This window comes from Spinacia oleracea, chromosome 2 (genome assembly GCF_020520425.1).
Source record: "Spinacia oleracea cultivar Varoflay chromosome 2, BTI_SOV_V1, whole genome shotgun sequence".
Taxonomy (NCBI): Eukaryota; Viridiplantae; Streptophyta; class Magnoliopsida; order Caryophyllales; family Amaranthaceae; genus Spinacia; species Spinacia oleracea.
Genome location: NC_079488.1, coordinates 75,530,608 through 75,558,124, shown reverse-complemented (window position 1 = coordinate 75,558,124; position 27,517 = coordinate 75,530,608). Strand labels below are relative to the sequence as shown.

General features: G+C 37.1%; 2 protein-coding genes across 4 annotated transcripts; one reads left to right on the top strand and one right to left on the bottom strand.

Moving 5' to 3' along the window:
• Window positions 1–8,975: 8,975 nt before the first annotated feature.
• LOC110780696 (uncharacterized) lies at window positions 8,976–16,343 on the bottom strand. Of its 2 annotated transcripts, XR_008928012.1 has the most exons (3): window positions 15,737–16,308; window positions 9,075–9,535; window positions 8,976–8,990 (listed from the first exon to the last, which is right to left on the bottom strand). XR_008928012.1 is itself a non-coding variant. In XM_056837049.1 (2 exons), the coding sequence occupies exon 1, from the start codon at window positions 16,216–16,218 to the stop codon at window positions 15,763–15,765; it is 456 nt and encodes a 151-aa protein (XP_056693027.1). In that variant the 5' UTR covers window positions 16,219–16,343; the 3' UTR covers window positions 9,208–9,535; window positions 15,737–15,762. The 2 variants fall into 2 exon arrangements, 1 of the variants encoding a protein (XP_056693027.1); XM_056837049.1 differs by lacking the exon at window positions 8,976–8,990 and having other exon boundaries at window positions 9,208–9,535; window positions 15,737–16,343.
• Window positions 16,344–16,401: 58 nt separating this feature from the next.
• LOC110794226 (uncharacterized) lies at window positions 16,402–24,127 on the top strand. 2 transcript variants are annotated; one of them, XM_056837047.1, is made up of 10 exons: window positions 16,402–16,793; window positions 16,919–16,993; window positions 17,115–17,263; window positions 18,230–18,364; window positions 18,781–18,840; window positions 19,801–19,914; window positions 23,031–23,136; window positions 23,262–23,351; window positions 23,544–23,650; window positions 23,893–24,127. In XM_056837047.1, the coding sequence occupies exons 4-9, from the start codon at window positions 18,312–18,314 to the stop codon at window positions 23,580–23,582; spliced, it is 462 nt and encodes a 153-aa protein (XP_056693025.1). In that variant the 5' UTR covers window positions 16,402–16,793; window positions 16,919–16,993; window positions 17,115–17,263; window positions 18,230–18,311; the 3' UTR covers window positions 23,583–23,650; window positions 23,893–24,127. The 2 variants fall into 2 exon arrangements, with proteins under 2 accessions (XP_056693025.1, XP_056693026.1); XM_056837048.1 differs by lacking the exon at window positions 18,781–18,840.
• Window positions 24,128–27,517: the final 3,390 nt, after the last annotated feature.

Here is a 27,517-nt window from a genome sequence, read left to right as displayed (position 1 = left end):
AACTCTAATTCTAAAAGAATTATGATTTTTAAAGTCCTAGTAGAATTCCAATACCATATTCCTACCCTATAAATAGGTGATCATAGTTCACAATTTATAACGAGTAATTCAAGTATTCATTCAAGTTTTAGGCTTAAAACTCAGATTTTTATTTGTCATAAAATCCGAAAATCACATAGTACCTTAGTGCAATTCTAGTTAATTAAATCTAAGGCGGACCCGAGCGTGCTGTGGACTATCTACGGGGGGAGGACATTTGGAGTCTTAGACTTGTTCTTGTTCGGTTCGGGCGCAGCTAGGGAGGGCACGCTACAAAGAGTATGCATCCTAAATTATGCTAAATGTTATGTGGCAATCAATTTGGATTCCTGGCTTTATGGTTTTTCCGCATGATTTATATTCAGTTATATGTATCATAACCTAACAGTCCCATCATCATCACAATTTAACTAGTAAGGACCGCGCCGCGTAGGCTAATGTTGGGCACTCCCCGTATCAGTAAACGTCCCCCGAATTCTCAATCTCTGCTCCACTGGATGTACGTTAAGGGATCTCCACACCAGGGATCACAAGGGAACCTATGGCCGTTATGAGTCAAATATGTTTGCACTCCAGGCATATTACGATAACCAGGTTTTGTTAGTTTTCTTAAACTAAATGGAGACTCCTATAGACTAGTAAAAAAAGGCTAACGCCCACAGTTAGTTCCTATTTACTTAATATGCTTGCCACATCCAGAGGGGAAAAATCGTACGGGTCGTATACTCTTTTAGAGGCACCCCGTCGTGTTTTTCAACCCCCTCATAGTGGCGACTCCGCTGGGGACAATATTGAAATAATCTGTGCAAGAAGTGCGTCGGTGAGGAAGCCGTATAGAAGAAATTGAACGCTACACTACAATTGTTTCCTTATTAAGTTGTGACGACCTGAATATTCAATGTGACGAATGATCGTGACAGAGCTGCATAAACGAATCTCGACTTCCTTGGCATGTTACATCTCGGAAGTCCAGACTAAGGACACCTATCAGCCCGGTGGTGCATGCGCTTCAGATGTTATCTACTCGATGCATTCGCAATGTAGCACATCCACCAAAACCGAACCGCTTGTCTCCTAGGTCCATTCACAATATATGCCACTCCAACACGTACCGGATAGGCCTTGATAAACTTTGTCATGAACCTGGCTACTCCGACAAGGGCCCGTTGGGGGATTAGCGATAGGTTTGGTACACTTTGACACCCAAGCCTTTTTGAACCTCAGAGAATAGCATAAACTAAATGCGCATTATACTTGAAATCATGCTCGTTGTTAGTTTGATGTAGATTTTTATGTGCTATGTGAAACTAATCAACCAGACGCTTAGTTTAAGGTAAAAAATGCTTATCGAATTCCAAAAATATACTCTAAACGTCGAAATAATGTTAAAGCTACGAATCAGAAACAAAAAGTTCCGCAGTCAGGAGCCCAACGCCAGAATAAACAGCGCCGCCCCGACATGTGCTAGAATATTCCAGCGCACAGAATCTAAGCACAAGAAAATTCTAGCGCACGCGACAAGGAAAAAGAAAAAAGTCACAATGGCCAGCGCATCAAATTCACACGCTGTCTAGGTCGGCGCTAAAAAATTCCTAGCGCTGCCCTCTTGTGCGCTGGAAAAATTCCAGCGCACGCTTACTTTTCCTCGCATATGAATCACTAACCAGAATTTGAAAATTCAAAACGCATTCCATCGTGCAACCAATTCGAAAGACCAAAAAATGCATCTGCCTTGAGCATTACGTAGGTCTGGCTGAAAATACCCATTCCGAAACGCATATTCAAAATTGCGCCGAAGGTATTTTCGCGGAATTGAAGTCTCCTTAAGTCAAAATTAACGAAAATCTGTATTAGCCTTTACCAATCCAACCCAAAGGCCAGTATGTGCAAAATACTCATCATTTGCGTGGGAATGCTAAACGTTTGAGTGTATGAACGCTATAACGTAGGTTCCAGTTTGGTAAAATTCAAGCCGCAGAACAAAATTGACTTAAAAGAAAAAACTGCACAAATTCCTGTAGGCTCTGGAAATTTCCAGCGCACAACAGGCGAGCGCTAGAAATTTCTAATGCTGCAAATCCAAGCGCTGAAATATTCTACCACAGCTGGCTTCAGTCGACATTTTCGCGAACTCTGGCCTAGACTAAAAAAACGATTCGCAAAAGTAATTGTTGGCTCACCAATGACACTTATGAATGGCATGACATCATTCAAGCTAAAAAATAAATAATTCGGCGTTCATCTGAGTTAAGTCTTAGTAAACGTCCCCCGAATTCTCAATCTCTGCTCCACTGGATGTAGGTTGAGGGATCTCCACACCAGGGATCACAAGGGAACCTATGGCCGTTGTGAGTCAAATATGTTTGCACTCCAGGCATATCATGATAACCAGGTTTTGTCAGTTTTCTTAAACTGAATGACGACTCCTATAGACTAGTTAAAAGAGGCTAACACCCACAGCTAGTTCCTATTTACTTAATATGCTTGCCACATCTAGAGGGGAAAAATCGTGCGGGTCGTATACTCTTTTAGAGGCGCCTCGTCGTGTTTTTCGACCCCCTCATAGTTAACCATAATGTTTTACAAACATTTTCTTTCTATCAAGAAAAAATATGGTGGACTAGCTGATATTTATATCAATTAATGAAAGAGCCCAATGCAAAAAAAAAAATGCATGTTGGGTCTTTGAAACAGTTCAAATCATTTTGAGAATAAAAAGTTTGATCTGTTTTAAATATTAAAAACTTAAAACTTTAAAACATTAGAGGACATCAAAGCCATTTTCCAACATGCTTGATTTCCATAGCTGCTTTGTGCGAGTTGTGAAGGAAATATGTCCTTCACCCAAGGTGCATTAAGTCTAATACCAAGGTTCAGATTAATTGCGAACAATTAATTCAGTGAGATCAAGTGATTGGAACAGCTAGCTGGAGCAATGCTTCCGATCAGTGAGTTCTAATGGATATTGAACCCACAACTTACTCTTGACTGAACCTACAAGGTCACACCAATGACACGTAACAGATCACCGGATTAAATGAATCGGAAATTCATTTAATAGCTTTTCGGGAACTAGTTGGAAACGTATTATACGATACGACCTTTGTTGGAATCGTATATCGTATCGCGAATATTCGTAAGCTGGGCGACACGAATAAATCGTATAGTACGACGGTGATTCGCCGAATACGAAACGATAAATAATATATCGGAAATATATTAAATCGCGAATACGAAGGGCATCGGAGTTGCCGGCCTGTCGAGCCAAGCACGTAAGCGTGCAAGGCCCAACGAGCCAGCAAGCTCGCGAGCAAAGGCGAGCAAGGCCAGCCCATTGGGCGCGAGCACGCAACAGCACGCACAACAAGCAATGCAGCGCGAGTGAGCAAGGCCCACGGCCCAGCTGCTCGGCGCGCGTGCGCTGTGGGCTTCGGCCTGCAGTGTGTGTCGTTGGGCGGGGCGTGCGGTCCGAGTGCTTGCGTGATGTGGCCGGTCAAGGCCTTTGGTTCTTGGCCGGTTACATCATTAATACAATAGGTTAATTGTATTATTCCAACACACAATTCATATTACTCAAAACCCTAGAGACACAGAGAACCCTAATTCTCTCTGTGCCTCCAAAGTGAGTTCTTCCCAAAAGCAAAGTATCTTGATCGATTGTCTAAGCTACGATAATCAAGACGGATCTGAACGTGTCGGTGAACCAAGTAGAGGAACGACAAGTGGAGTTCTTTGTTCGTGTTCGTTGACATATTATTGTGGAAAACACGCATCGAATGTAAGTTTGCTTAATCTGTGCTTTATACATGTTTCCTGGCTTTGGGGATTGTTCCGCACATGTTATTATGTTTAACTGTATTCTCCTACAAGTTGTGCTTCGCTTGTGGCAGGGGTTTTTTCAATGGATCTGAGATGTTGTCATCAGTTCCAATCTTGCTTATCTCGACTTCTTTTCTTTCAACGAACTCTAGTAGAATGTGAATAGGGATGTCAATGGGGCGGGGCGGATGCGGATGTATGTCCCTCCATCCCCATCCCCACCTAAAATTTTCATCCCCATCCCCGCCCCATCACCCATGGCGGGTACAAATTTCATCCCCATCCCCGCCCCAATGGGTATAAACTAAAATCCATCCCCGCCCCACCACCCAACTGGGTATCCATCCCCGTCTTATACCCGCCCCATACCCACGCCAATATCCGCCTAATTTTTCTTATTAAGCAAACATTTTCCATATGTACGAAGTAATGAAAGTTAACTTTAGAAAAAAAAAATTCCTTACGACTAAAGAGACACATATAGTCGAAAAACTACTCGTCATAACAAAAAAAATCTAAACAAAAAACTTAAAATTCTCACCTAAATTCACATTATCACCTAAACATGCACATAAAACCAAACTCGATCACCCCATCACCCATAGCGGGTATGAAGCGGGGCGAGTGGGGATGGGGCGGGGCGGGCGGGGATAGGGCGGGTTCAACACAGAATCCACACCCGCCCCATCACCCATGGCGGGTACGATTTCTATACCCATCCCCGCCCCATCACCCGCCAAACCTACCTCCATCCCCGCCTACTTGGGGCGGATGCGGAGCGGGTCTCCCACAAAACCCGCCCCACTGACATACCTAAATGTGAAATATACAAAGTACATGTTTGACTCTTTGGTGATGTCTAGGCTAGTTTGCCTGTGCAATAGCTCCATTATTGTCACAATATAGAGCTATTGGTCCTTTAATGGAGAAGACTACAACAAGCTCACCAATGAACTTCCTTAGCCAAATTGCTTCCTTTGCTACTTCATGTGCATCAATGTACTCCACTTTAGTTGTAGAATCCGCAATAGTGCTTTGCTTGGCACTTTTCCAGCTTACTGCTCCTCCGTTGAGGCAGAAGACAAACCCAGACTGTGATCTGAAATCATCTTTGTCGGTTTGGAAGCTTGTGTCCGTATAGCCTTTAAAAATCAATTCATCATCTCCACCATAGACCAGGAATTCATCTTTGTGCCTTCTCAGGTACTTTTGAATGTTCTTGGCAGCAGTCCAATGTGCCTCTCATGGGTCTGACTGGTATCTACTCATAGCATTGAGCGCATACAAAACATTCGGGCATGTACATATCATATCATACATTATTGAACCAATTAATGATGCATATGGTATCCCACTCATTCGTCTTCTCTCATTTGGTGTTTTTGGACACTAAGTCTTCCTAAGAGTCATTTCATGAGACATGGGTAGGTGACCTCTTTTGGAGTCAGCCATATTGAACATATCAAGTACCTTATTGATATAAGTACTTTGACTAAGTCCAACAATCTTCCTAGATCTATCTATGTAGATCTTGATGTCCAGTGTGTACTGTGCTTCTCCTAGATCCTTCATCGAAAAACATTTCCCAAGCCAATTCTTCATAGGTATGTCATTTCCGATAAGTAATATGTCATCAGCATATAATACTAGGAAAGAAATCTTGCTCCCATTGACCTTCTTGTATACGCAAGATTCGTCTACGTTCTTGATGAAGCCAAAGTCACTGACTGCGCGCTTCATCAAAACGTATATTCCAGCTCCTTGATGCTTGCTTTAATCCATGAATGGATTTCTTAAGCTTGCATACCTTTTTAGCATTCTTTGGATCCTTAAAACCCTCAAGCTGTGTCATAAACACAGTTTCTGTTAAAACGTCATTTAAGAAAGCGGTTTTGACATCCATCTACCATATTTCGTAATCGTAATATGCAGCGATTGCTAACATTATCCGAATAGACTTTAGCATTGCAACTGGTGAAAAGGTTTCATCATAATCCACACCGTGGACTTGCTTGTATCCTTTTGCAATCAATCTAGCTTTGAAAACTTCTAGTTTTCCGTCCTTGTCCTTTTTCAACTCAAAAACCCATTTGCTTCCTATGGCTTGGTAGTCATCTGGCAAATCGACCAAATCCCAAACTTGGTTTTCAGACATGGAGTCTAATTCAAATTCCATGGCTTCTAGACATTGCTTGGAGCTAGGGCTCATCATAGCTTGTTTGTAAGTCGCAGGCTCATCGCTTTCCAGCAATAGAGTTTCATGGCACTCAGACATTAAAATACCAACATATCTTTCTAGCAGAGATCTATACTTTTGCGATCTACGAAGGGCAATAATTCCAGTTGGTCTTTGAACCTCACCAGATACTTCTAAAGATCTCTGAGTTTCAACCTGAATATCATCTTGATTATTCTCTAGAGTTTGTTGTCCGACTCGAAGTTCTTCGAGGTCTACTTTTCTCCCACTTGTCATTTTGGAAATGTGTTGTCTTTCCAAAAAGATACCATCTCGAGCAACAAACACCTTGTTCTCAGATGTATTGTAGAAGTAATACCCCTTTGTTTCCTTTGGGTAGCCCACAAGGATACATTTGTCAGATTTCGGTTGAAGTTTGTCTGAAATTAATCGTTTGACGTATACTTCACAACCCCAAATCTTAAGAAAAGACACTTTTGAGGCTTTCCATACCATAGTTCATATGGAGTCTTTTCGACAGCTTTTGACAAAGCTGTATTAAGTGTGAGTGTAGTTGTGTTTAGTGCATGTACCCAGAATTCTATTGGAAGTTCGGCCTGACCCATCATTGAACGAACCATGTCTAGCAAGGTCTATTCCTCCGTTCCGACACACCATTCCATTAAGGTGTTCTAGGAGGAGTCAATTCTGACAAGATTCCACAATCTTTCAGATGGTCATCAAATTTGAAGCTCAGATATTCATCGCCTCTACCAGACCGCAATGCTTTAATCTTCTTGCCTAGTTGATTCTCTACTTCACTATGAAATTTCTTGAATTTGTCAAAGGATTCAGACTTGTGCTTCATTATGTAGATATAGCCATATCTACTGAAGTCGTTAGTAAAAGTGATAAAGTAGCTGAAACCACCTCTAGCATTTGAACTCATTGGTCCAACTTTAGAGAAAGGTTGCTTTGTCATTTTGTCAAGTAAGCATGATTCGCATTCACCATAATCCTCTAAGTCAAATGGTTCTAGAATTCCTTTTTCTGAAGTTTTTCATGCGTTTCATGTTAATATGGCATAATCGACAATACCATAGATAGGTAAGATCTGAATCATTTGTTTTGGCCCTTTTAGTATTTATGTTATAAACTTCTTTGTCGTGATCTAGCACATAAAGTCCATTGATTAACTTTACAGATCCATAAAATATTTCTTCAAAATAAAATGAGCAACTATTGTCTTTTATTTCAAAATTAAAGCCCTTAGCATCCATGCAAGAAACAAAAATAATGTTTTTAGTAATATTTGGAACATGGAAACACTCTTCCAGTTCCAAAACTAGCCTAGAGGGCAACGACAAATGATAACTGATAAGTGCCTACAGCTAATGCAGCAATCCTTGCTCCATTTCCCACTCGTAGGTCGACTTCTCCCTTGCTAATCCTTCTACTTCTTCTTAGCCCCTGTGGATTGAAACATAAGTGTGAGCCTCAACCAGTATCTAATATCCAAGAAGTTGAATTAGTAAGATTACAGTCTATAACGAAAATACTTGAAGGTAGAATGATTGTTCCATTATTCTGATCTTCCTTTAGTTTCAAGCAATCTCTCTTCCAATGCCCTTCTTCTTATAGTAGAAGCCTTCAGACTTAGAAGTGGGTTGACTCACCTTCTTCTTTGCAGAATTTGTCCCATTTTGCTTACGTGGGCTAGCTTTCTTGCTACCCTTCTTAGCATTCTTCTTTCTACCGAATTTCTTGAATTTTCCCCCTCGCACCATAAGCACATCTTGCTTATCATTTTTTAGCGTCTTTTCAGCGACTTTCAGCATACCGTGAAGCTCAGTTAGCGACTTGTCCAAACTATCCATGTTGTAGTTCAGTTTGAAATGATTATACCCGCTATGAAGAGAGTGGAAGATGGTGTCTACAACCATTTCTTGGGAGAATTGTTGATCCAGACTACTCATATTCTCAATGAGTCCAATCATCTTAAGAATATGTGGGCTTACAGGCTCGCCTTTCTTGAGCTTGGTCTCAAGAATTTCTCTATGGGTTTCGAATCTTTCGACTCTATCCAGATCTTGGAACATGTTCTTCAACTCACATAAGTAAGTCTCTGTTAGAGGCGGAGACCAGGTATTTCTCTCATTTTCCTTATTTCTTTAATATTTTCTCTCTCATTACTTTATTCTAAATATTCAATCTTTTACACTCAATTATTATTCTTACACCCCAATTATTACTTATATCCCAATACAAACCAAGATTCCAGTTTTCTTAATTCCCACTCAACATTCTGTAGGTGAACAACAAATAGGAACGGAGGGAGTAATAGATACTAGCCCAAATGGTGAGTTGCTTCGACTTATCTGATATTGCAGTAGTGGTTATTTAGTTATCAGATAAACCCAGCAACACCAACATTTGTTTGAGGCTCAACAGCTGGCGGCATTGGCGGTCAGAGATGGACAGGAGATGATGAGGAACTGGAACAACAATAGCAACAAATCATGAGGTTTAATGGTAACACTGGTGGTGGTGGAAGATACAACCATACGAGTAGCAATAGCAAATAAGTCGAAGCAACTCAGTAGTTACCCCCACATAATTATTTCTTTAATTTTTCCGTTTTTAGGTGGTAAAAACCAACTTTTATTATTTTAATAAGTGGTAAAATACAAATAATTTTAGGTGGTAAAAAACAATTTTTCGAACTTTTAGGTGGTACAAAACAATGTTTAACCTAAGTCATACACCTTTCAAAATTGCAAAACCACAAACTGAAAACTGATGATTTCGATTAGGCCCTTAGATACAAATCACAAGGTACATAATTAATTTTTATATTTTAAGCCTACCAGGAACCGTAAGCATACTTTTAGGCACAAGTTTACTCTCAAGCTTCTCACTGTTGTCGAATGACACATCTCGAAGCAACCATCCAACCCTATCACAAAATCACCCAGTAGACTTGAGCGAATGAGCGATGAGCTATACGGAGTTGAATGAAATGGCAAGTACGAAGTACTACCTTCGTGATGAACTACTGTTCTGATCAAAGACAGTCATGAACATGCAGTTTATTTCAATTTTTCCCTGTGGCACTAACAGATATGGACAGAATTTGCAGCTCTCTGCAGCATGACATATTTAATGCGATGAACTCGGCGATAATAATGATAGTAATAATAAGTTTAGTTTACAAGTATAGACAACATCAGAAGTTCATGCAAATACAAACAAAGCTTAGATACTACCTGCTGCATTTTACTGCACAGAGAGTCGATAAGATAGTACGTACAACAGCATTTATATTTATATACACATTACATCAAGGAAAGCAGTAAAATGAAGTTTACTACTCGTACTTTAGTGGGAAACTCTAATTGAATAACTAAATTACTCAATTCAGCACTACCAGCTGCTCCCAGAGAGCCAAACTTTAGGGCATGCATATACACTTGTGGAACTGAAACGAACATGAGTGAAGCTCTGCATTCAAGAACAGAGTTAGTGCATCTAGATTATGGTCTGAAATCATTTTAGCTTTAAAGAACGATAAATATAACCATTAATAGCACCTTTTTGGCCTTTTCAATGTAAAAGGATAAATGATCTAGCCATCTAGGTAGCAGAGTTACTAAAACACTGCAGAAAAATGCATACGATGATTGATGAGTTGGATCAGTATTGTTTGTGGTCTCTAAATTCAAGTCTTCACTCCAATCAATTTCCCATATTGGACGCGGAGTCTGTTAAAAGGTAATTATGTTTTTGACCTTTCTTTTGATCCTTTAAGGGCCCTATTACTTATGAAGTTATAAGTATGCTTACTATCCTCATTAAAACTCATCTAAGCTTATTTTGTATAACTTTTGGCATTCAGAACAGTACTAGAACACTAGAAGAGCCTTATTGCCAAGTTAAATTTCAAGTAAAATGGCGAAACATGACATTTGGCCAAGAACATTCCAATTCCTACAAACGGTTTAATATCCTTATGCCAACATTCACCAAAGGATACCCCTTCTTTGGGTTTTTTCCCATTGGAAGGTTTACACAATAAAAGCATCTTGTAAAGAAAAACACGTTGCATGTCTATACTAATATGAGAAGACACTGTACAGAGACGTGGCAGTACGGCACACCCTCCTCGAAATACTAATATGAGAAGACACTGCACAGACACGTGGCAGTATGACACTCCCTCCTCAAAAAAAGCTGACTTAGACAAAACCCCTTATGATACAATATCACAACCCATTTACCACTACTTCAAGCCCTCTTTTGCCACCATAATCCTGAACTCCTCGCGATCACTTTCCACCACAGCCACCCACCAAATATCAATATACAAGTATACAACCTTCATGCGCAGGTCAGAAAACTAGTTTATTCCCCAAAAATATAACCTCGTTCAGTCGTTTGGCTAATGAGCTAATCAAGCCACAATAGTAATAATATCTGTAAAATACATTTACCAAAAAGGTTGGCCAATTCAAAACTAAAATAAGTTATTTGATGATAGCTTGCATGTTGTTCCACAAGTCAAAACCACAAGTGATCAGGGTTCCCAATCCCACCCTAATGCAAGGCCAGGCTTTGGCTATGGACCATGGTTCAATCTCTCTAAACTCTAATACAGGACACTACATCCATCTCTAAAATTCATTTCAAAAATCATATACAGTCAAGAAAATATGAGCCATCTAATTTTGTTATCAAAGCAATATAACATCTTTGGCAAAGTCACTCTCTAGTTACTGCTTACATTTACTGCCTGCTCTTCCTGAAATGTCCCAACTATCAAGCCAGTCTTATCAAAGCTTTCCCCAAATCCATTTAACACAAATCGCAAAATAATTTGGCTTAATATCTGAAAAAGTTGTAATACTCTCTCTTCCAAAACTCATGTCACGCATTTCCCTTCTTTCTCTCTGTTTTCTTCCTTGTTTCCTCCTCCTAGGTTGATACAATATTGTCTTCTAAAAGACTCTCTATGATGACTTCCATAGTTCCATAAACTTTTTCTCCATTAAATTGCAAGCTCTGACATATTCAGTTCTCAGTTACATCATCGCAGCTCCAGTTATACTTAATTTTTTTCCTAATCACTGCAGAAATAACTTATACTAAGCTAATATGTACTTTCTTATCATCATCGGAATAGACATTAGCATATTGTATATCCTTTCAATCACAAACTGTAAAAGCTCGCTAGAGTGAATTTTGTGGACACCAATATAAATATTACCACTACTGGGATACGCATGTTACCGGATCGGATACCAAAACCTACTTGAGTCATCCCCAAAACCAGGACTGCTTTGTCCCATACTCCCATATTCTCCACTTCCTTAGTCACTAACTTTCAGAAAATTGCTAAATTATCGGTTTCCCTAGCAGAATAGGACATCTCCATGACTACTACATAGAACTATTGCACTATGCACAACTTGCATACTAGGTTGTATGAATAGACTCGTTTTTCACATGCACCCACGTGCAGACTCGGTTGTCCGTGTACTGACTTTTACCCAAAAAGTCTTCTCAAATATTGTTGCGTACTTCCATATTAAATAGTTTCCCAGCTTCTCCCTGCCTCCCCTAAAAATCATTCTCCCTTTTCCGTTTTCCCTAAACCACTGATTAGGAAATGCAAAATAGTGTTGCAGAACATATATTCTTAAAAGTTAAAACAACGGTGGATGACAACAAGTTCAGCTAGAAGTTTTATTTCACTAGACTACTAATAATCAAGACAACACAACAAAGCACACCAACCGACCGTTAACAAAGAAAAATTAGAAGTCCAAAACTCTCCCTAGCCTCCTTTATCTCACAAAGGGGGGCAAACCCGTTCCTGAAAGCTGATCTAGTAATTGGGGTATTGGACGCTTGCTAATGCATCGGAATCGTAATAAGTAGCCAAGAACTGCTTGCAAGGTATTTTCTAATTTTTCGCGTCCCCTTATGACAACATGGACCTCTTAATTTCCAACAAGACCAACCTTTTTCATCTCTCAGTCAATATCTTCATTAACAGACAAGTTTTACTACCCACTACCTGCTATTCCTTTAACATCGCAGTTTCAAGCCATTTCATCAAACTTTTCCCCAATCCATGGAATACAAAATAACTCTCTTCCAAGTTCCAACACTCACATCACGCACTTCCCTTTTTTCTCGCTCTTTTCTTTCATATTTCCTCCAGGTTCTAACCTCCAAAAGACTCTCTTTCAGGACTTCCAAGATTTTTCTTCTCTAAATTTTATTTGTGAAATACGGAAGCCACCAAATCTCTCTATTGAAGTGCAAGCCTCGACGTCTTCGATTCTCTACGATCTATACAAATATTTCTCTTTATCACTAAAGAGTGAACTCATACTAAGCTAACAAACGTCTATTGAAGTGCGTTAATTTCCATTCAAGTTATTTATTTTATTTGAATGGTTGGTCGGGAGTAGGGGTATGATCACCATACCCATTGGTCAAGTTATAGGTCCTAATGTGCTCGAGTACTTCTTCCGCATGATCTATAGCACCCTCCACCCACTTTCCAGTGGCCTTATAAGTATTCGGTTCCCTCGTATACATAGAGTTTTCACTGATGCTCTAACTCCAGCTTGCGACCATCTACAATGAAACATGCATTCACAAAATAATTCAAATAACACATTACTGATTCACATATTACCTATCTAAATATACGTTTATTTAAAAGTAAAACGTATATTTTAGGAATTAATTTTCGGAAGTGCAAACTAAGTAATTTCTCGGAAATACTTTCAATAATAAAATAATGGATCTTGATACCAACTGTAACCGCTAACGTAATCAACTGTTTATTAAGGCCTAATCAGGCTCTAAGCGGAAGTTAAGCTAGCTAATTAGTGGATCATTACTGACGCACTAATCTTCCATAGACCGTGCACCCTTTCAGTCACTTAAACTGTAGAATCACAGCTTAGTTAAATTTGAGGGCACCACAAAAAGTATCATCCCTAATTGGATTAGTATAAACAAGTTTTGTTCCCAAAACCTGTTTGAGCCTTGGCAAAAACCAGGAATGTTTTGTACCATATATTTAATTTCCTTCAGCACTCACTATCTGAAAAATTCTAACTGATCCATGTACCTAGCTGCATAAGACTATTTGCACACCCAGCACAGCTAAAGAGTCAGCTAGACAGTAGGACAGAAATTATACAGATTATCTTTTATCACATACACCAACGTGTTGAGCACGTCGGTTAGGATAACAGTTATGGAAATTAGTTTCAATAACCCCAGCAAGCAAACAAAATAGAGAAAAAGACAAGAGGAAAAGGACAACAATAAAAGAAAGAGGTGAAACGGACAATCAGAACAGAAATAGAAGAGAGAGAAGGAGAAAAAAAGTAGAGAGAGGAGTAAAAAGTAGAGTAAGTGACAACAATAGAGAGAAAGTACCATTGAAGATTTAAAAAATACCATTTTTTCATACCATTGTTTCAATTTTGTTGTACCATTGTTTCACTTTTTGTACCATTGTTTCATTTTTTTTGTATAAATAATCAGTCCAACAAATAATCATCAAAAAATTATTATTAAAACAAAAAAGTAGACCATAAAAGTTCATCATATTTGCAAAATTGCCGAAACTGGAGAAAGTTTTTTTGCATAACTGTTACTCCCTCCGTATTTTTTTAAGAGATACACTTGGTTGGGCACGGGTCTTAAGAAGAATAAAAGAAGTGGGGTTGGGGTAGATATTTTAATAAATAAGTACATTGGGGACCATGTCCTTTTGAACAAGTGGAGGTGGGGGTGGGGTGGGTGTAGTTGTAAAATTATTTTTTAATTGGATGGTGGGTCATAAAGTGTAGTAGATATATTATTTAATTAGGTGGTGGGGTTGATAAGTTACCAAAAATGGCAAGTGTATCTCTTAAAAAAATACGGCCGGAAAAGGCAAGTATATCTCTTAAAAAAATACGGAGGGAGTATGTATTGCCATGTTATGTATTTGTGCATAACAGTTATGTATTGCCAATACATAACATGGCATTTTGTAAATATGATAGAACTTTTATGGTCTACTTTTGTTAATTTAATAATATTTTTATGATTAATTTGGACTGATTATGATACCAAAAAATGAAACAATGGTACAAAACATTGAAACAATGGTATAACAAAAAAAAATGTATAAAAAATGAATTTTTTTTTTTATCTTCAATGGTACTTTCTCTCTCTAATGTTGTTACTTTCTCTCTCTACTGTTGTCTCCTTTTCTATCTACTTTTTTTCTCTACTTCTCTCTCTTATATTTATGTTCTGATTGTCCTTTTCACAATTTCACCTCTTTCTTTTATTGTTTTTGTCCTTTCCCTCTTGTCCTTTTCTCTATTTTGTTTATTTGCGGGTGTTATGTAAACTAATTTCCATAACAGTTAGCCGACTCGCCGAGCTCCCAACGTGCTAAATCAAGAATCACTTGTTAGATGTGCCGACTATCAACACTCAACTCCATTCTCTAAATCCTTGCATACTCCATTGTTCCATTCTAAATAGTTTTATCCCCTTAAAAAAGCTCTAACTTCCTCAACAACCAATTAGGAGATCCTCCTTATCATTGTAGAAAAAATATTCTGAAAAGTTATTTCATATTGCAATATCAGCTAGTAAAAACTCCTTTCTTCATACTACTAATAATCAACACAAGGTAGCAAAGAACACCAACCAGCCCTCACCATCTAATCCTCTCTGTCCCCTCTCCCTCCATTATGTCAAAGGTGGGTACCCATCCAAACTTGAAGTCAATCACGAATGCATCAGAATCCTAAGGGGGTTTTTCGTTCGTGAATTCTAGGTATGAGGTATAGGGTATGGGTTTAGAATAGACCATGTATTTGGTTGATCATTTTAAAGAGTTTTAAACCCATACCTCAAACCTCCAAGATATGGGGTTTAGAAACCTAGAGGAAGCGGTTTTGGCTCATACCTTTACTAAAGGTATCAAATAAAAGGAAACATAACTCATTTCCAACTTCAACCAAACACATGGCATAAGAATCAAATTCAAAACTCATACATCTTGCTATCATTCTTGATTCCAACCTCATACCACTATGCGGATCAAACGCCCCCTAAATAGTTTCTGAAAATTGCCAATATTGAGCATTGCATTCTCTAATTTTCCGGTTAGAAAATTCCATGCTCCTATGACCACACAAATCTCCTAATTTCCAAAGTGATCAACATTTTCATCTCTTAGTTGATATCTTCATCATAACTGAAGTTTCACCACCCAGAATTCAACTCCCTAGTTATAACATCAGCAGAGGCAAAGCCCGGATTTTCGTGTGTGTGTGTGTGTGGGAGGGGGGAGGTGTTGTTAAGCACTATACTCCGTATCCAAGATAAGCTGATCATCCCTCCAACAGGCAGTTATGACCATAAAACCTCACACAGTCACAATAGTCATGTCACTTTGATTAACAGATTTTCAGTTGAAACGTAAAGCAACATCAATTAGCAGAAAACCACAGCTCAACTAATTTGCACAGTAGAAAAAATAAATAATTCGAACAATCTACTAATTTGGCTAATAAAACAACATTATATCTTCCCAAAAGCAAAGCAATATAAAATATTAACAACACACAACAAGCTCAAAAAAATTAACAAATTAAGCTCTCAAAATCAAACCTCGAATCCCAAATTTTATCGGGAGCTCAAGAATCGGCCTTGAGGCCTTCACACGGTGGACTCTCCTTGAAATTCTTAGCCGGATACTTAGCACTTAACATACCAACCTCGAAAACCAAATCATCACCACTGGATCGAATCCCAGTAATAGACCACCACTGAAACAAAGCCCTAACCCTAATTCCATCAAGTTGAGCAATCTTATTCTTGACGATTTTACCCCTGACGATCTTCGAATACGTCGCGAGGTAGTTGTCTGGAGGAAGTGTTAGCATGCATTGATCGCTGAGTTTGATGGAAAAGTCGCCGGAAGTATGGTTGATTGAGTAGTCGGCGACGTTTGAGGGGAGGAGTCCGACGGGAAAGCCGAAGGCAGTGAGTTCTGTGTGTGCTGCTTTTAGAGAATTAGGGTTAGGTTTTGCAGAGCAGAGAGAAAATAGAAGGAGGATAGAGAACGGGAGAAGAGAGAGAAGTTTCGCCATTGTTGATTGATGACGGAGGTTTTAAAAACTAGAGGTTTATCTAGTTCTTCTTCTTCAACGTGGAAGTGTGGAACGCCAATGTGTTTGGTGAACTTATTGTTGAATTTTCTGGGTGTTGCAAGATCATAACACGAAAGTTTGGCGTTGAAACGGCACCGTATGGGGCTTTTGACCTTAAACGGCGTCCTTCCTGTAGTATCTTGAGGATATTCTTTTGTTTATCCTAACACTTTAAAACATACAAACTTCAAGTTACTATTGCAGCAATAGTGTGCTGCCAAATTTACCCCCACATATATCTCTTTATTACTCATTTGCCATTCTTGCTAGATTGTGCCACGTACACCCTTCTCTACGGATCATCCCACGCTCCCTCCTCCAGTCCTCCCTGCTTCCCTTCTTCAGTTCTTCTTTCTTTCACCCCTGATTCTTGGATGATTTTTCGGCAAACCCTACCTTCTCACTCCAATCTCCACCGCCACCGTTTTCTCTCTCCTCTCCGTTCTTCTTCCTCTCTCCTTCATTGCTCTGCCCTACTCCTCTCTGATGCGCGCTCTCTCGTCGCGGCAAGAATGGTGAGATCTCTTAAATATTGTAATCTCCATCAACCATTTATGCCAAGTTTTCTTAGTTTCATTATTGAAAGAATAGGTTTAATGGTCGGATTTAGGATTTATGTAGATTTTTTGAAATTTAATAGAAGTACGAAAGGAATGGAACCTGAGAAGTAATTCCATGGCGAGCTCTTCACCCCCGTGAAAGGTATCAAAGATAGGTATCTCTCTTATTCGACCTTTTCTATATGGTAGTTAATTTTTTCGATATTAATTTATTAGATTGATGTATTTGTTGATTTATTCTGCTTTTTGTTGCTGATTTGGGGAAAATATATCCAGAAAGATAAATGAGGCATCTGTTGTAGCATTAAATGCCGAAAATTTGCAGAAATACTCAATTTATTATCACAGCTTCCTTCTTGAATACAAGTTATGGAGATTTTGTGCGAATTGAAGACAGTAATGATTCAATGAATGGTGACATTAAGGTATGTTTTTATTCTCATCGAGGATTGCATATTTATACTTTCTAGGGATCTTTACTCAAAAATCAAGTTAGGGATTTCTAAACTTCCTTAAATTTGTCAAAAATCAGCCAAAGAGGATGAATGTTCTTGCCTTTCCCTCTCTTAGACAAGCCTAGCATATGTAATCAATTGATATAGTTTGATATAGATGATTCAGTTCCAGTTTTGGTAATGTATTTTCATGGTCTTAGGATTGTTTCCGAATCTGATTGGATGCAGTTTGAAAGTTAGTGTTTGATTGCTCTTGGTATTGTTTTTGTACCTGATTTGATGCAGTTATTAATTTCGGCTCAATTTATTTTCTTTCTTATGCCTTGTGGTTTTTTTTTTTCTGTTTTCTGGACTTGTTGATTTGATAAGCTCAATTATCATATAGATGTTGCATCCCATATTGTTCATGTATGCTTTAACCTTATGTTTGTTTTCTTAAATTAGTAAACCCCCAATTGTTTAACTTTTTTGATTCAGTTCAGGTATGCTAGCTATAGAGTATAGATAATGGTTGTTCTGTCTGCTTTATATATTTTCCTGGAATTGCATCAACTTGAAAACTTGATCTATACAACACGATGATGACTTATATGTGTATCAAGTTCTATTTTTAAGCTAGAACTTAATTTGCACCCAAGCTTAATTAAGCGTGTAGCCAAATTAGGCAGAGTCATCTGTGTCACTAAGGAGTAATGAACTCCCATAGTATATCTGAGCTGATCCAAGCCTCTAATTTCTTTCGAATTCTTTGATTTCTGTCCCTATCACGCTGGTCACAGGTGCTGATCTTCTTTCAGCACCTTCTTGTGGCGATATGCTGTTGAACTACGCCCACCAACTCACTCTACTCTGTGGTCTACGTATGAACATTTAGTTGCATATTTCCAATTAAGCATATACAATTTATTTGCTAATTATTATTTGTTTATTGCACAGTTAATTCAAAATATCATGACCGAATCATTCAACCGCTCCTCTAAAATTCTACGGAGTACTGCATAAGGCGAGAGACAGAGAGATGAGGGGGATTACACTTTTCTTTTTTTTAGGTTCTAACTCATTAGAAGAATTGTAAGTTTTCTTCTTTTGTTTATAATCTCATTTCATTTTTAATGTTGTTGACGATTTACTGTTTTAGTAATGTAATTTGAGCTGGGTAATTCATTTGTGTTTCAATGTTTGTGAAATTTGGTCGTACACCAAGCTATTGAGAGAAATATAGGACTACAATTTGCATTGTACCGTAAATTGTAATATGAATGAGGTTCTGAATTTTTAGATAAGGTGTCTGGGGTTTATGCAAGTAATGTCTTTCTGTTGAGGAATCAACTGAATTTGATTGCTGGTGTAAGTGAAGTTTCATAGGAGAAGCTACTATCATTAGTTGCCGAGAGATTCTTAGTTATTGTGATTTTACGTTGTCTTTCTATTAAAGATGGGTTATCATATCTTGATTTTAAATTAAATTGTATTTTTACATTATACAGCAACATTAACAATCAAAGTTGGAAGCTGCAATTCCTGGTGATGTTGATAACATTTGGACTGTAAGTATTTATTGCAAGAGTAATGTTCACAAATCTTTTTATGTGGCTATTTTTTATTCCTGATTGGGAGGATCTCATTTTCTGTTTAATCACAACAATATGGTGCCAAGGTCTTGTATCTTGGTGCTGCTTCAAGAACAACTAATATGTCGAATTAATAAAATCTTTTTCTGTTTATTTGGCTGATTCCAGTGATTTTGATTTAGGGTTATTATTTTTATACCTTTTCTAATTCAATTTCATTAATATTTTTTATGGTGCTGTAATTTTATGGCTCTGTGAGTTTAAACTTGTAACATTTGTTTCCTTTGTTATTTTTGTTTGGGGTGCAGGTATTGACGAATCTTATCGGCAATGTCACGTTAAATTTTGTTACATTTCTTTTGAGTTTTATGGTTGAAATTTTGCTTCAAATTTTAACAACTTCGGAGTTTATACTATAATGTGCACCTGGATTTTGTATAGTTGAATTATGTAAATGAATATTTATTATACACTATGCATGCAGATTTTCTCCTCTTCAATCTTTGAATTTTGGATATTTGAATTATCTTCTGACTTTTGTTAATTTTATGTGATTATCCGGTTGTTAAATTGTTTAGTAGAACTGGTAGTATGCAGGAGTTGTCATATCTTTTGAGTGTTTAAGTAATTTGATCCATTACCTTACTAACTATTATTAGTTCGACTTTATGAACGAAATACTAAGATTTGATTCACTGAGATAAATTTTTGCATGTTATATACGGTTGAGTTCAAATAGTTTTGGAAACTTGATGTAGGTGTTTTCTCCTGTACAAGATGATAAGCTCATTAGAATGCTTAAATAGTCTAGAATTTAATTTGTTAATTATGATGAGAATCTGAATTTCTTTGTGTAGATTGAGCTTTATTTTGGTTCTATGGAAGTGGAGTATGAGGTAGAGGTTCTCACATCTATCCTACCTTTGTTCTTTGCAGTGAGAACACCGGTGAGAATAATGCTTCTCTTGTGAGATGCAATTATCAAAACGAGGATGGTAAAAGAAGCATGAGGCACCGAGAATCATCTTATGCAGTAGGCAGAAAGCTATGGTAAGTTGTAGATAGCTTGTAACTATTGTATGTGTGGAATGATCGATCAACATTCCTTTTCTTTAACTTGTTCAAATTAAAGGTTTGCATAACAAAAAGTTATGAGGGTGCTTTCCTATGCTGATGTTTTACGGTTTGTGCATAAACTAGACGTTAAAGGAGCTTGGAGAGGAGTGAATATGGTTGTTATGGTGCAATTTCCATAACTCCTTTGTTTTGTCTATATGCATATACCTACTGGAGCATTCATAATTCATTATGGAAGGGGTGACTATGTCCATGTTTTCATTTCAAATTCCAAAGCCTCTGCAAGAGAACTATGTCAGAAAGCGCCCTGCTCATTTACCTATGCCGGATGACTTTAAGTTTGGGATGTCAACCGATCAGACCATTCTGGTATATTTTATGTTTAATAATTTGGATGTTGTTTAGTAATTTGGATGCCTATATCTAGACTCAGACTACAATATTTTCTAATTAAATGGAACCAAAAAGCTGCCTTAGCAAGCCTTCTAAAGATAATTTCTGAACATATTTGCTTTATGTTTAGAAAGGGAAAAAAGATAAATTGATATATGGAGAAAAAATAATCTGATACTGATGCTTGATGCCTGTAACATTTCTAGCAACGGCCAATAGTTAACATATTTGTCCATTGATTACATTTAAACCTTACTATATGTCAACATTGAGAACAAATTCATATATTGACTGTAAATCCACTTGCTATAATGATGAATTCTTATCTATCTCTGTGCAAATCCACTTGTGTTGAATGAAAGGGTCTTAATTCACAATAGTTAGATGATCCAAAACTTCTAGATGTAAGGAGTTTGTTTTATGACCTTGTGGTTGTGTATGGTAAGTTCCAAGTCTGGCACCCTAACATGTTAAATAAGAGTGTTATTTTGAGTATAAATGTTGTCACCAGGTATTCAGGGGTACTTTGTGTAGACTGTAGAGAATGTTGAGGAAGGGATTATCATTTGTTACGGAGGAAGAGTTTACCTCCCCAGTCTTGCATGTCCTCTTGTTGCCTGGGAAATTCGGTTGACTAAGCATGAGTTTGAAAAACCTCTTGCTTGATCTAATATTTTCCTAAGATGAGCCTAATTCCAGTTCTTGGGTGAATGCAGATTTGAAACTGTGTGTGTGTCTGAGACAATAGTAGGGTTCTAATAAATGCTTTCACAGTTACATCTTGTGCGTCAGTATGGAGAATTTGAAATTAGATTAATGTGCTTCTTGGTTAAGTGAGATTTGAAGATCGAAAATGAACAAGAAAAACAGCAAGAGGAGTTGATACATTAGTGAGATAAAGCCTATTATGACGACCCTTGTGGTTGAAAGCCTATTTGATATCTTATTTTTCGGGCAAAATTATGAAGCCTTAAATCTAACTAATCTTCAATTGATCGTGATAAATTTAATTGACTAGACAGGCTGAGCAAATAACCTTTCATCCATTTAGTATCTTAGTACTTCATGCTTTTTTGACAGAATATATTTTATAAGAAAATCATTTTCTTATGTTTGTTTAAGCATGGTAACATTTTTCTTTTATAAAGAATGGACGGTCCATTTTCCTCTCCTCTCATCCATTGTCCTTTTCCACCTCCATCACCCTTCTCTATAATTTTCTGTTAAGAAGACATGAAAACTACTTTTAATTGCATCTTTCCTTGAAAATATTTTCAGTAAACGGAATCACAATATATTTAACCGGAATTGAACACAATTTTGCTGTTTTTTCGTCTCTTATGGGTTGATGTCATGGGTTCGCAAACGAGCTTTATCTTTTGGTAAATTGATGTCATGGGTGGTGATTTGCTCGCTTGAATCAACCTATTTTATGGTGGTTGACTGGTTGTGGAATTGTTCAAGGTTCTTTATCCACCTTTTTAGGTGTAAGCTATTTCGAGAATCATTCAACTCGTTCATGATATAAATAGTTGAAATCTTTACATAAATTCGCGAAGGGTGGTCCTGAAATTGGCTTAGATCCTTGATGCCAATTAGGTGGATGACGTTTATTGGTTGTCTGGACCTGCTCTTATTTTCTCTTTTTCGGGTTGGTACATGTATGTTTTTCTACAGACCATCGTTAGAGCTTTGTTTAGACCGATCACCTAATATAGAGCTTGTATGAATTTCGTTTGTTGTTTGGTTTGGGACCCTTCTAGGAGTTCGTCAGATAGATCATATACTACTTCAGTTATCATCACTTACCGAAAAACTATACAGTATGATCTTAGAACCCTTCAAGATTGTTTAAAAATTGATATATTAGAAAGTGTCTTTGGGAAGTAAATTAGTGTAAATAAAGTTTCATCCTTGTATTTGGAGGGATTTAAGACGAATGACTGAAAAACGTATTGCCTTTGCAGCTATCTAATAGTTGCCATGGGTTTGCAAGTAGTCTGGAGCTTAAACTTCACTTTGATGGATGCCTATGCACTGGCGAAGAAAAGAGTGCTCCACAATTGAATCATGGTTAGCCTTTTGTAATCGGAGATTGGGTAGGCTTCCTGTTACCACTTGATACCCTTCCTGAATTTAACAATTACTGTCCTTGTCTGTGTTAGAGTATTCATTTTAACTCAATTAAGAACCCGTGTCACATCAAGATATCCTCAAACTCTAATGTGCATAGACGATCTAATTAGAGGCTACAAGTATTTATATGGTCTGAGAAGTTCAGATTTACATTTATGAAAAATAGTGAGTTTAGAAATCAATCAAAACATTACAGCATTGACCATTGGTTATATTTAGATGCATATACTTGAATAATCACTTAAGCATCTTGTATTCACTCTCTGATAATACTATTATGTTCTGGACTTACTTTCACTGCGTCGAAATTTCGATAGATCGATTTTGTGCTGAATTTTCTTTCCCTGTTTTGAGTTTGGATATTACAATTTGTGCTGAAATTCCTATAACTGCCAGTTGGGCATTGGATAAAAGTTTTATCTTGTAATGTCTGCTACAGTTCTACTGGAAGTAGTGAGGGGAAAGTAAGGCTAAAATTAGTTTCAGGCGCTAATACTTTCTACTCCGTATCATAGAATTAGATCATGTAAAATACCAATTCTTTTGTTCTGTTATTACAGTATGATCCTCCACAAGATCCAAATTTATTTATTCACAGAGTTGGACGAACTGCTCGAGTGCTCGCAAGGGGAGTCAGGAACTGCAGTTGTCTTTCATTTATCCAAGGTAGTTTCTTGACTTGAGTTTTCACATAATGATTAAGACTTGAGACTTTGGAGTTAGAATTTTAGTGTTCAAATGTTGTTGATTCTTGTGATATACTTATTGTTATACCGTTGTAAAATGTACAGGAGGAAGCGTATGTAAAATTTCTGCAGATTAGGAGGGTTCCTCTCCAGGAACGGGAGTGCTCAAATAATGCTCCTGATATTATTCCCCAGGTGGGTGATTCGGCAGTTTGAAGTATTGTTTTGATGAACTTTCATTTTTTTTGGGATGATTATTCAACATAAAATGCTCTGGAATTGAAGACATAGTTAGTTGCATACTTGTATGTGTGGTCTTGTTAAACAGAAAACTGTTGTTACTAAACTAATTTCTCCTCCGTTCTCTGTTGTCAAATCTTATTTCAGATAAGATCTATCGCAAAAAAGGACCGTGATGTTATGTAGAAAGGACAAAAATCCTTTGTCTCTTTTGTCCGTGCATATAAGGAGCATAATTGCTCCTTCATTTTCAGGTAATATACTATATACTACAATTTGACGCTCTGTAATATATATTTATACAACTTCATTTTTATTTCCATGAGCTGCTGACAAATGGAAAATTCGCGTCGATTATATGTAGGTGGAAAGTTAGGGATGGGATATGGTTTACTACAGAATTGATTATAATATTATGGCCTTATATACCAGGTGATTGAGTACGACATTAGTCCTTACATGTTTCTTGCTTCGTCACATGGATCTTTTTTTGCAGAGTCGTATGTTGCCACAAAGTTGGGCGAGGAACTATCACGACTGATCTTTCTCTTGTGGCTGTTAGTCCGGTCGTGTTTAATTTTCCTGAACTTAGCCATGTAAATTTTTATTTCTTAGCCATGAATTCTATATATGTAACCCACATCAAGTAATTAGTCGTGTTTCTTATTATGTATGGAGTACTATATTCATACTTTTAACTATTTCTATGGTAATTAGGCTTGTGATTTGTATAGTGTTCCGTGAGACAGTGTTTTATATCTTGGGGGAACGTGCGCGCTAGCGCACGTTCCAACAACTAGTTTAAATAAAAAATTATGTGTGTTGGTCAAAATCCGATTAGAAAGTTGTTATGTTCATCTTATTTTCACTTATTTTGGAAAAAAATATGGGTTAAATAAGTATAATTATAACTAAAATAAGTTTTGATAAATTCACTTAATTTCAGAGTTCTATTCACCTGATTTTCACTTATTTTTCTGAATTTAATAGAACTTATCAAAACTTATCTAAACTTATTAAAATATATTTTAGTTATAACTTGGATAACTTTATTTTTCTTAATTTTTCTTGAACTTATTTTATCTCAAGTTATACTACCTCCGTCACAAAATTATAGTTCTTGTTGGAATTAAAGCTCGAAAAAGGATTCGCCCGGTGCCACCGGGCGCGAGTGCAAATGGAAATTATGGATTCAGCGATGCACTCTCGCCCGACCACGGGAATTTGAGAAGCATTTGGGATGTGCACTCGTGCCAGATCGGGCGAAGGCCAAAGGCTTGTGTTTGTCCGGCTTTTGAGTTCCTCTTTGGATTCCTTCTCTTAAACAACCTTGTTAATGTGATTTAAGGATGGTTGTAATTCTAATTATTATGATTGAATGTAGTCCATTATTTCTATTGAATTTGAAGGTTATAATCTCTTCATTATCATGAGTTTAATTGGATGATTAAGATCATTGGATTCCTTTGAGTCTTTTGATTTCTTTGGTTGTTTTATCTCCTCCACTAATCCTATAAATACTCCTCACTTTTCTTATTTGTGGGTACACAATATTGATATCTTCCTCTCCTTCTCCTTCTCCTTTCCTCTTGTTTTGGATGGAAGACTTTTAGTTCATGATTAAGTCATGATTATTCATATCTCTTCAAGCTTTTCCCGTCTTATTCTTTTTGGGCATAAGTTTACGTGGCTCCATCTCATCACCCTAAAGTGCATTTGTGTGTTGAGAGTTGTGTAAACCTTAGGAAACGAATCGGTGAATACAAATGTGCACCTCGGTTGCACCGAATCTCGTTTTCAAGGCAGTGATTTGGTTACCACGGCTTTCCGTAAGATTCTCTCGTTCTACATTTAGCCTTGAAAACACTTAAAATACAACAATTTGAAAACGAGATATATTTCAATGGATGAATACTTCTTATGATTTGTGAGGAAATTTATTAGTGAGTTTGAGTGAAAGAAAAAGGACATCTACACTACAAGAAAAACGGGTTATTTCCGACTAATTTTACCGACCACACATAAATTCGACGGTAAAACTCAATTTACCGACTACTTTTTAAGCAGTCGGTATAAAATAAAATTAACAACTACTTTAAGTTAGTCGGTATTTTAACGTCCGTTTTTTAAAAAATACCGACCGCTAAGCAAACGATAAAAATTCGACCAATTCATAAAAAAATGTTACGGAAATTTTCCGACCAACCAGATGGTCGGCAACATTCTTGTTACACCTACCCCAAAAAAATTCTTTTATTTTGATAAAAAAAAATAAGTTTACCGACTACATGATCTTTAGTCGGTATTTTTTTTTGAGTAAAAAATGTACGGAGTACTTAACTCACCCGCTATCCCACATAAGCCATAACCCTAAAAGCCCATAAGATACAACTCAAGCTCCCCATCTCTTTCTCTCTGTCATCTGCCTCCCACTCTCTTTCAATCTCTTATCCACCCTCTTTCTCTCACCTCCCTCCATCATCAATCTCCATCGATCTTCATATCCGTCCCTCTCACAACCTTCCATTGATCTTCATCTCCATCCCTCCTTCATTTCCCCCTCTCTCTCGTATAACTCTCGTAGATCTCTCATTTCTTGGATCATCTCACTAAATTCATCATTGGGGTATGTCTTTTATTTTATTTTATCGTCATTTTCTTACTGTAATTTCGTCTCTATTTTTGTTTTTTAATGTCGTCAAGTAATTTTGTTTTTGTTCTTGTTTTTTTTTCTTGTTTTTGTTTGATATTTATCAATGATTTTATTTGTGGATGTGGGTGAATAACTCAAGGAAAACCTATCTGAAGAAGAACGAAGTAAGAATTTTAATTTAGATAAGTTTAACTTTTATGTTGGTGAAATTTGGATCTTAATTTTATACCCAACCATATGTAGGATTAGATGCTAATAGCGGAATTGCATAAAACACTTTTCTCACATCTAATAGGATCGCAAGCATACATTAATATGAATCATAATATAGGAGTTAAATATACCTTTGATGCGTGATTCCCGAGTATACGAACAAGGACCAATTCGGAGACAGAATCCCAAGCTTGATTCCTCTACTTAGTCCACACGAGCACGGATCAAGATCTCCTTGCTTCGTTTGCTAGAACAGATGGAGAAGATGGAAATCTCTCTCTCACTTTCACAAGGAAGGGACGGATTTGGAGTATTGAATAAGGTTAATGATTTATTCAACTTGTGTTTAATCATATGGTAATCACGTCTATTTATAACGTTTATAATAGCTTGATAACCAATCCTAGTAGACCTGGAAAACCTAGTAATCCTAATAAACCTTAACTACTCCAAAATCCTATCCAACACCAAAGACCATCATGGGCCTTGGATCATATTTATCATATCCAATACTCTATTTTGTGTGACCTTATAGGACCCGTTTATATTAGTAGTAGCCCAATAATAATTAGCCCACATATTATAATTGGTTTCTAGCAAAACATTATGACCACCTAAATAACCGGATTATTAATCTCCATTATTAATCCCAATCTATATTTAGTGATTGCCATCTTGATTAAAGGACATATTCCTTCACCATAAGCCTCTGAAATCTGCCTTTTCTCTTTATTGTAATAGGTTGTGGGTGCTTCAAGTGAGACTGTGTATAGCGGGATGCAACTACTAAGAGCATCTCCAATGGTTGTAGCTAGGGACTTGCTTGCAATTTTTAGAAATTCCAAGCTACTAGCTTGACCATTGGAGTTGAAATAATAAATTAGCTTGGCCAAGCAAATTAGCTAATTTAAGCTAATTTGCTTGAGAAAACTTTGCCAATGAAATAATATTAAATTCAATTAAATTAAAAATATTGATTGATAAATATGACTACATTAAATATCAAGCTAGTAGCTAACCACTAGGGTATTAACTAGCTAAAGTAGCTTGAAATATTATGTGGCATGACAAACTAATTTAGAAATTAGCTTACCATTGTAGATGCTCTAATCAGTGTTGCACATACTTACGGCTAGAAGATGAAAGCCGTAAATTAGGCCTCAAATTTACACTTAAGTTGATGGGATATTGATAGACAAGCATTTTCTTGGTTATTTGTAATTTATGGTAATATTATTTTTAAAATATGTAATTT

Bases quoted from the DNA above. Each gene is read 5' to 3' on its own strand.
- LOC110780696 (XM_056837049.1), bottom strand. From the start codon at position 16,218: ATGGCGAAACTTCTCTCTCTTCTCCCGTTCTCTATCCTCCTTCTATTT.
- LOC110794226 (XM_056837047.1), top strand. From the start codon at position 18,312: ATGAGGGGGATTACACTTTTCTTTTTTTTAGGTTCTAACTCATTAGAA. The intron at 18,841-19,800 runs GTAAGTATTTAT...TGTTCTTTGCAG, and splicing joins ATGTTGATAACATTTGGACT to TGAGAACACCGGTGAGAATA. The intron at 23,352-23,543 runs GTGGGTGATTCG...ATCTTATTTCAG, and splicing joins CTCCTGATATTATTCCCCAG to ATAAGATCTATCGCAAAAAA.